The sequence below is a fragment of the Oncorhynchus mykiss genome, chromosome 22, assembly GCF_013265735.2.
Source record: "Oncorhynchus mykiss isolate Arlee chromosome 22, USDA_OmykA_1.1, whole genome shotgun sequence".
NCBI classification, from domain to species: Eukaryota; Metazoa; Chordata; class Actinopteri; order Salmoniformes; family Salmonidae; genus Oncorhynchus; species Oncorhynchus mykiss.
The window spans coordinates 14,108,748-14,118,840 of record NC_048586.1 but is presented as its reverse complement, the minus strand read 5'-3'; the positions used below and the strand labels follow the sequence as shown (position 1 = coordinate 14,118,840).

The following is a 10,093-nucleotide window of genomic DNA, read 5'->3' as shown; positions in this document are numbered from 1 at the left end:
CTTTCTTGGGCTCCCTGAAGCCTTCTTCACAACAATTGAACGGCTCTCTTTGAAGTCCTTGATGATCCGATAAATGGTTGATTTAGGTGCAATCTTACTGGCAGCAATATCCTTGCCTGTGAAGCCCTTTTTGTGCAAGGCAATGATGACGGCACATGTTTGCTTGCAGTTAATAATGATTGACAGAGGAAGAACATGATTCCAAGCACCACCCTCCTTTTGAGGCTTCCAGTCTGTTATTCAAACTCAATCAGCATGACAGAGTGATCTCCAGCCTTGTCCTCATCAACACTCACACTTGTGTTAACGAGAGAATTACTGACATGTCAGCTGGTCCTTTTGTGGCAGGGCTGAAATGCAGTGGACATGTTTTTGGGGGATTCCGTTCATTTGCATGGCAAAAAGGCACTTTGCAATTCATCTGACCACTCTTCATAACATTCTGGAGAATATGCAAATTGCCATCATACAAACTCAGGCAGCAGACTTTGTGAAAATTAATATTTGTGTCATTCTCAAAACTTTTGGCCACGACTGTACTGTGTAGACAGAAGCACAGGAAAGGAGGACCCCTCTGTTCCAGGTTGGGCAGAAGCTCCTCCACCACCTAGTGCTCGTCCTTCCCGCTGTAGGAGACAAATGCGTCATAATGGTAGTGCCCAGTTTTATATCTTTATGTTTGAAGCCTGAAATGTGGCAAAAGGTCACAGTTCAAGGGGGCCGAATACTTTCGCAAGGCACTGTATCAAGTATTTTGTTAAACTTCCCTCGAATCAACATGTTTGCATGCATCTGTCCATTTTATTTTGTGTAATGTCTAAAAGCTCCAGATTTGTCAATCCCAGGAAATCAAAGTCTTCAATGTGTGAAATTAAATTGAGTGATAAAACCCGATTCTACAGCTTCTCTAAACAGCTGAACTGTTTTGCAAAAAGCTTTTCTAGATTATTTCCCAATATAATTTGATGTGTTATCCATGTAATTGTTGATTTTGGAAAAAGCAGAGATCGGGTCTATTTTGTGTCTGGCCTAATCTCTAATTTATTAAGCTTTTTGAGACTATATAAAATTCCATTTAATATGTGAAGTAGGATTTACCTTTTAAATGCAAATATTTCAGCCCAATTCAACACTGGACATTGAGAAGCTGCTTATAGTGGTATATTCCAAACTGATTTCCTTGATTGAAAGCAAAAACACTATATTACAGATATTCTCAATCTATTTCATTACTAGATCAACTCTAGGACTGTATTTTCTTAATGCCAGATAGGGGAAGGCGCAATAGTATTTCCTGGCTGAGCCCTAGTTCAAAAGTTGGAGATAAGACATCTTCTTCTATATGTGTTATTTGATAACTTAACGGTTTGATTGGTTTAGCGATTTTATCACTGGTGCCTCCACATATAGCTCTGTAAGTGACTTTATATTCTTTACTCTGCATAGTATCTCGGACAAATCATCTACACAGGGTTCACTAATGGAAACACTTTGTAACTGAGGAATGCCAGAGAAAACATCTGGTTTCCGCCCAGGTTATGGATGTGTCACTGCAACCTTAAAGGTCTTCAATGATGTCACCATTGCCCTTGATTATAAGCAATATTGCGCCGCTATTTTTATTGACTTGGCCAAAGCTTTTGATACGGTAGACAATTCCATTCATGTGGGCCGGCTAAGGAGTACTGGTGTCTCTGAGGGGTCTTTGGCCTGGTTTGCTAACTACCTCTCTCAAAGAGTGCAGTGAATAAATTCGGAAAATCTGCTGTCTCAGCCACTGCCTGTCACCAAGGGAATACCCCAAGGCTCAATCCTAGGCCCCACACTCTTAATCTACATCAACAACATAGCTCAGGCAGTAGGAAGCTCTCTCATCCATTTATATGCAGATGATAGGGTCGTATACTCAGCTGGCCCCTCCCCAGATTTTATGTTAAATGCTCTACATCAAAGTGTCCAACAAGCTTTCTCTACCCTTAACCTTGTTCTGAACACCTCCAAAACAAAGGTCATGGTAAAAAGAAGGTTTGGTAAAAAGAATGCCCCTCTCCCCACAGGTTTGATTACTACCTCTGAGGGTTTAGAGCTTGTGGTAGTCACCTCATACAAGTACTTGGGAGTATGCCTAGACGGTACACTGTCCTCTCAGCACATGTCAAAGCTGCAGGCTGAAGTTAAATCTAGACTTGGTTTCCTCTATTGTAATCGTTCATCTTTCAACCCAGCTGCCAAACTAACCCTGATTCAGATGACCATCCTACCCATGCTAGATTACGGAGACAATTTATAGATTGGCAGGTAAGGGTGCTCTCAAGCGGCTAGATTTTCTTTACCATTCGGCCATCAGATTTGCCATCAGTGCTCCTTATAGGACACATCACTGCAATATACTCCTCTGTAAACTGGTCATCTCTATACCGTAGCAAGACCCACTGGTTGATGCTTATTTATAAAACCCTCTTAGGCCTCACTCCCCCTATCTGAGATATCTACTGCAGCCCTCATCCTCCACTTACCACACCCGTTCTGCCAGTCACATTCTGTTAAAGGTCCCCAAAGCACACACATCCATGGGTGGCTCCTCTTTTCAGTTCGCTGCAGCTAGCGACTGGAACGAGCTGCAACAAACACTCAAACTGGACAGCTTTATCTCAATCTCTTCATTCAAAGACTCAATCATGGACACTTACTGACAGTTGTGGCTGCTTTGTGTGATGTATTGTTGTCTCTACCTTCTTGCCCTTTGTGTAGTTGTCTGTGCCCAATAATGTTTTTATCATATTTGTCCTCCTACCACACTGTGTTGTCTTAGGTCTCTCTTTATGTAGTGTTGTGTTGTCTCTCTTGTTGTGATGTGTGTTTTGTTCTATATTTATATTGTATTTATTTTGAATCCCAGGCCCCCGCCCCCTGCAGGAGGCCTTTTAACTTTTGGTAGGCCGTCATTGTAAATACGTTTTTGACGTTTTACTGACTTGCCTAGTTAAATAAATGAAATACAATCTGGTACCATTGCTGATAGCCTATAACCAAATATGGTCAAATGACAACTTGACTACATCTCTGAATGTGTGAGGCCCAAAATGACAATCACACTACCCAAATGATAATTGGCTCATTCAAATACACCTTTTGCAGATTTGGAAGGCTCTAGCTATTGGTGGTTGAAAGTATTTGAGACAACCACTAATAGAAAAGTACTCCAGATCTTGAAACTGAGACAAAAAGCCCAGACACATGGAACTAGTTTGACCAAATTTCATGGATATGCAGAAGGTGTTTGATATTAGGGGGAAGTCGAAGAAGTAGATCCTTCCTCGTTGGCTGTGACATCTGGACAGGCAGTAGTGTACTGTTTTGCATGAGGACAGTTCCAGGCAGTCAAGTCTTCATCACTGTCAAAAATGTAGCATTTAGGAAGCATCCATCCACTAACACTGAATCCACTGGAGCAGACACAGCCTTCATCTCTCCCAACGAGTCAAATCTATTCAGGTGATTGTCAGAAGTTTGGTTTCGGTTGAAATCTGTAAAACGTTGGTTTGATACAGTAACACCCTTGGGAGTGCTGCAAACAATAGTCTTAGTTTTTATGTCAGATGCCGCCATTGGTGACTAACTCCTCACAGCTTTTTGTTGTTCACCCTTCAGTTGAAAGGTACTCAAGGTTACAAAGTAATTATCAAATGGTTAGTTTGGTTCTGTAAATAAAAGTACAAAAGTCCCACAGTCAATTAGGAAGTGAGGGCAGGGCTGCAATAACTTCTCTGATCATCACAGACTTGTAGTTGAGGTCTGTGTACATCTGAGGAGCAGTACCCTATTTGTACAGTACCGTCCCACTGTAGACAGATGTATGAATGGATAAGGGGGGTGGATGCATACAGTACCAGGTCTGTGATACCACATGGAAGATATCTTTATTAAAACAGCTTTGGAAGTGTTTTTAAACCCGTCTTAAAAGAGAAATTCTGTATATTTGTATCACCTTTAAAAAAAAATGTTTTTAAAAGAAAGACCATTCACATGAAGCATATGTTTGGATGTGATAGATGACAGAAGATAAGTCTCACTAAAGGATCTGCAGTTTGTCATGAAATATATATTTTATTAAAACTCTTGATAGACCAAATGTTCACCTTTATTTCATTTCCGGGTACATTTACACATCAAAAGATCAGGTGGGTAGGTACCTTCTTTAAGACAACACACTAGCAACTAGCCTCTGCGTAAAAGACAAAGAGAACAACTAAGGTGCGGTGCAATGTGGAGTGTTCGTCACAGATATATATACCGAGTATACCTAACATTATGAACACCTGCTCTTTCCATGACTTAGACTAACCAGGTAAAAGCTATGATCCCTTATTGATGTCCCTTGTTAAATCCACTTCAATCAGTGTAGATGAAGTTGGAGGAGACAGGTTAAAGAAGGATTTTTTTTTTTTAAACCTTGAGACAATTGATTGTGTATGTGTGCCATTCAGAACGTGAATGGGCAAGACAAAATATTTAAGTGCCTTTGAACTGCACTGCTGCTGGGTTTTTCACACAACAGTTTCCCGTGTGTATCAAGAATGTGTGTACCACCCAAAGGACATCCAGCACACATGGCCACTGTGGGAAGCATTGGAGTCAACATGGACCAGCATCTACACCTTGTAGTCCCTGCTACGACAAATTGAAGCTGTTCTGAAGACAAAAGGGGGTGCAACTCAATATTAGGAAGGGGTTCTTCATGTGTGGTATAGTCTGTATTTAGTCTATTCATCTATGTAAATGTTTAAAAAAATGCGGCAAAACATGAATTACACTAATGGATACAAAGACAGTACATTCATAAATATGGTTCAAATGTACTGTCTAATAACTTAAAACTAAATGAATGTTCAGTACAACACTTGTATTAGTCAGGAAGACTTGTAATGTATTTTTGTTGTTGCTTTAACATACAAATGATAAAATATGAGCCATGTGTAAAATATCCTGGAGGGGTCCATTTAAAACTCAATATAATGTCTTAATGCTGGTGTGTGTGTGTCATGAGTCCTACGACATGGACTAATAAATTAGTTTAGGTTGACTGGTTTGCAAATATAAATATTGAAAAAGTTATTGTAGTTCTGACAGGAGTGACTAGACAGAAACCTTTTCATAGTGAACAGTTTCCTGTGTCTCATACCACTCAACAAATCTCACAATACCTCGCCTCAGTCACTACCACACTGCAACCCTGCTGGCCTTCACGAGGTATACACTGCAGGTATACACGGACTTCATTCAGGATCTGAGATGGCTTCCTACCCCTGAAGATTGTGTTTTTTTGTTGTTGTTATGAAGTAAAGCTTCACAGAAACCTCTCCCATGTTGAGAATACCTCACTTTTTAAAATGGCAGGACCCTGTAACGCACATTTTCAGCCTGTCAAGGTCAGTGTGTGTGTGTGTGGTGTGATTGTGTGGGAAGGATGTAGGTACGGTATTGCACCCAGGTCGCTGCGTGCTGCTGTCAGAGTCCCGCGGCCTGTCCGTGCTCACATCTGGGTGATCTTGCCCTTTTCTCCATTGTTGCCATTCTCGTCGCACTCGAAGCCTCCATTTTCCAGGGCGTACTCCTGCTTATCCTTAGGTGCATCAGCATCCCCCTCTGCTCCCTCGCTGTCTAACTCAGATGAACCTGCTCCACACATCCTCTTATACATCCGGTAAGCTGTAGGAAGCAGAACCACTCCTGTTACACCTACTGTGTGCATTTACAGCCACAAATTCTCAATCTAAATAAGCACTGAAAAGCATCAATAATATAGTCTGAGAGAAGTTAATGATCAGACTGGCACCCGGGCAATCAATCATTAGCTAGAATGACAAATAAATGTCGGGAATATAGATAACACACGGTAGAAAATACCAGACCATAGGCCTACTATACATCGATAAGTCGACCACAAAAACCATTCAAAACTTTTGATAGCATATCAATATTGACATTAGCTCTTCAACAGCGGTATAAGCTGACCCACCTCCAACAGACATGACAGCCACCACCAGTTGGAAGATGCTGTAGATGAGCGGGAAGGCGAACATGACCTCCAGGTCTTCAGGGGAGAACGACAGCTGGACGATGGTGCTGCACAACTGGGAGTTCTGGAAGCCTGTCTCCAGGGCGATGGTACGACACCTTAAACACAATCGAAGGGCTTGTTAACTACAGTAGGTTCCATGGAGCGACGAAGGGCTCCGCTTGACTGGCGTGCTTATGAAGAACCTTCTGCTCTGTTAAAATGCACTGGGTGGTTTTCATTGTAGCGTCTGTGGGAGTACCTTGCACATCTGGTACTGTAGTGTTTACATGAACTTGAATGTTAAGGCATTTCCAGAGAGGAGACAAAGGGAATAACTCATTCAGGTTATTCAAGTATAATTCAGGTAGGCGTTATCAACACCTTCTATTGCAATGGTAACTTGGATTTTATCAGCTAGGTACAATATTAAGACTGGACTATCATGAATCATATAATATTGCAGTAGTACCTGTGCCAGGGTTGTCCTACAAAGCGGGCCATGAAGAAGCCCAGGGTGAAGCCTACGAAGGGGTAGATGGCTCCGATGATCCAGAGAGAGGGAGAGATGGTCCAGGAGGACTGGTACAGCACCCCACCAACCACCGCTATTATGATGATGAGGAGGAGGCCAACTATGGAACCCACCTGCAAACACACATTTTACAGACTTGATTTGAATCCACAAATCGCATGCACACTATTGATCCCGGAATAACAACCTAGAAGTGTATAGTGTAGCAGTAGTGTGGAACAAAACCAGCTGTATGCAGTGCGAGGAGTTTAATCTTACCTTGAGGATCTTTTTAGCTATTTCGGGCCACTTGTTTTTGACGTAGATTCCCAGGGCGACAGGGATGAGGAGGGACACCAAAGTGATACCTGGAGAGAAAGATATACAATCTGTCATCATCTTCCCAACTGCCTCTGGAAGCAATGTCAGCACCAGAACTGTTTGTCGGGAGCTTCATGAAAGGGGTTTCCGTGGCCGATCAACATGTGCAATGCCAAGCGTCGGCTGGAGCGGTGTAAAGCTCGCCGCCATTGGCCTCTGGAGCGGTGTAAAGCTCGCCGCCATTGGCCTCTGGAGCGGTGTAAAGCTCGCCGCCATTGGCCTCTGGAGCGGTGTAAAGTTCGCCGCCATTGGCCTCTGGAGCGGTGTAAAACACGCTCTCACGCTTCACCATCTGGCAGTCCGATTTGGGTTTGGCGGATGCCAGGAGACTGCCTGCCCAATGCATTATGCCAACTGTAAAGTTTGGTGGAGGAGGAATAATGTTTTTCATGGTTTGGGCTAGGCCCCTTACTTCCAGTGAAGAGAAATCTTAATGATACAGCATACAATGACATTCTAGACAATTCTGTGCTTCCAACTTTGTTGCAACAGTTTGGGGAAGGTCCTTTCCTGTTTCAGCATGACAATGCCACTGTGCACAAAGTGAGGTCCATTGAGAAAAGGTTTGTCGAGATCGGAGTAGAAGAACTTGACTGGCCTGCACAGAGCCCTGACCTTCAACCCCATCAAAAACCTTTGGAATGAATTGGAACGCCGACTGCGGGCCAGGCCTAATTGCCCAACCTCACTAATGTTCTGGTGGCTGAATGGATGTAAGTCCCCACAGCAATGTTCCAACATCTAGTGGGATGCCTTCCCAGAAGAGTGGGGGCTGTTATAGCAGCAAAGGGGGGACCAACTCCATATTAATGCCAATGATTTTGGAAAGAGATGTTTGACGAGCAGGTGTCCACATACTTTTGGCCATGTCGTGTACGTAAGCTGCTATAAGGATCTAAATGTTTTAGCATTTCTAACGGTGTTCTAACACATAGAAATACAATCTATATGTGGAAATCTATACAATTGATATGTTCCTGTGCTGCTAGATGGAATCTAAAGAGTGCTGTGCAAAAGCATTCCCACCAATACATTGTGTAGATGGTACATCAATGCATATGCCCCTGTATGGAATGGTTTATTTTAGTATTTGGTAGCTACCTATGCTTTGGTAGGGGATCTGGATGGTGTCAGCAGAGGTCCAGACAGACGTGTAGATGAGCAGACACAGAGGCATCATCCCCAGGGCCAGGATAGAGGAGCAGGCTGTCATGCTGATACTAGAGCGGGGAAAACACACAACATTAGTACGCTGGATCACGATAAAAACGCACTCGCATAAAAGTACTCAAAAACATAGTACCAAAGGCAAAACTTGAAAGTAGGCTAAATCATCAAACAAATAACATGTAATCTTAGGGGGGAAAAAGGTGGTATCTAGAACCTAAAAGGGTTCTCCGGCTGTCCCCATAGGAGATCTCTTAAGAACCCTTTTCTGTTCCAGGTAGAACCGTTTTTGGTTCCATTCCACAGAGGGTTCTACATGGAACCCAAAAGTGTTCTACCCGGAATCCAAAATAGTTATCCTACGAGGACAGCCGGAGAACTCTTTTGGAACCATTTCCCCCCCCCCCATTCTTCTTCATCTAAGAGTGTTACTGCTTCCAGTCAGTCTCACCTGAGGTCCATGTCTCCATCCAGCCAGTAGGCAATGATATTAGAGCTGGAGCCACCGGGACAGCAGCCCATGATGATGATGACGACGGCCTGCACGGGCAGCACGTTGAAGGCCAGCGACAGGGCGAAGGCGGTGAAGGGCATGATGCCGAACTGGCACAAGAAGCCGATAAAAATTCCCCATGGCCTCTTGATGTGTCCCCACAGCTTTCCGGCCTCCACGGTGCAGCCCATGGAGAACATGACCATGGCCAGCATGACGGTCAGCACGATGCTGAGAACTAGGCTCAGGTTCTCGTTGTAGTTGCTGGGAGCCACCAGGCACGACGTGCCCGAGCATATCGTGGCGTTGGTGTGGCAGGTGGCCAACGCCACGGCAGCCGTTGTCATTGGTGTGTTCATAGTGGAGAAATGGGACTAAAAAAATAAATCTAAAAAGGAACCCAATAGAAGAATTCCAGAGTGCGGGGGGGGGGGGGGGATGGAGAGAAGTCGTCTGTCCTGTGGTGTTGCGTTCTTTTAAGACTCCTTCGGCTCTCCTCCCTCCTGTATCCACGGTGACGAGGGCTGCACTGAGACCATACACCTCTCCCCTCCAGGCCTTTAAGACCTACCTAAAAAAATATATATAATAATAATTAACTCGTGCCTAACGTTTATGAGGTCAGTGTCCAAAGCGAATGCAGAAAAAGACAGTCATTGATTAAACTTACAATAAACGTAAATTGCACCATCTTACTTTTTTTTTATTTTATCACTCAGCTCTTAAATTTTATTGTCCTCTTCCAATCACAGCCATGCAACATCATCATCCTGGTACCGCCACCAAAGGAGCGATGATGCCTACCTGTACGTGTTGAGCGCGGGCACAAGGTCCTGTCTGGTGTGCGTCACCTCTCCCCAGTGGGACTGTAAAAGAGTAGGACTGAAAAAAGTCCCTGGGTGTTGGACCCACTATGGGGAAAAAAAAGAAGCTAGACAGTGACAGTGTCTGTCACTGAAAGACACAAAAATGACATTGTATTATCCTCGTACCCATTTAGCTGTTAGAGGAAGACAAGGACACAAAAAGTACCTGAGGTATTCACACTTCTATCGTTTGGAGAAAGAAAATGAGACATCGTGAAATTCATACCCTGGAAAATAATAATATAATATCAACCAAGTAGATGGATAAATACGTCAACAAAAAAAACATGGAAATAATGTGTTACAGCACAAAAACTGTGACAACATATGTGTGCCTCACATTTCACTATATAATCAGTCGTGTTACTGTGCCTCAAATGTATCACAAACCATCTGATTATATTGTAGGTCTGTAACAAGGTTGTCCTTCTTACGCAACTATCCAGTTGATATTACATGAATGTAACCGTATTTTTCCCTGAGATGAGACCTTGGTTCAGTTGTACTCCAGAACTGATCACTTTCCCCACAAAACACAAGAGTTTCTGCTTACCTTAGTCCTTCTTTCCCCATTAATTCTGTCATTCATTAAATGCTAGGGGAAATGTTTAACA

The 10,093-nt window shown here is 43.3% G+C and overlaps 1 protein-coding gene and 1 pseudogene across 1 annotated transcript; both read right to left on the bottom strand.

The window, feature by feature from the left end:
* Window positions 1-764: 764 nt before the first annotated feature.
* Window positions 765-3,424, bottom strand: LOC110502049 (annotated as a pseudogene).
* Window positions 3,425-4,087: 663 nt separating this feature from the next.
* slc10a2 (solute carrier family 10 member 2) lies at window positions 4,088-10,014 on the bottom strand. The gene is made up of 7 exons (XM_036958782.1): window positions 9,418-10,014; window positions 8,572-9,184; window positions 8,055-8,173; window positions 6,852-6,940; window positions 6,531-6,706; window positions 6,020-6,177; window positions 4,088-5,709 (listed from the first exon to the last, which is right to left on the bottom strand). The coding sequence occupies exons 2-7, from the start codon at window positions 8,970-8,972 to the stop codon at window positions 5,534-5,536; spliced, it is 1,119 nt and encodes a 372-aa protein (XP_036814677.1). The 5' UTR covers window positions 8,973-9,184; window positions 9,418-10,014; the 3' UTR covers window positions 4,088-5,533.
* Window positions 10,015-10,093: the final 79 nt, after the last annotated feature.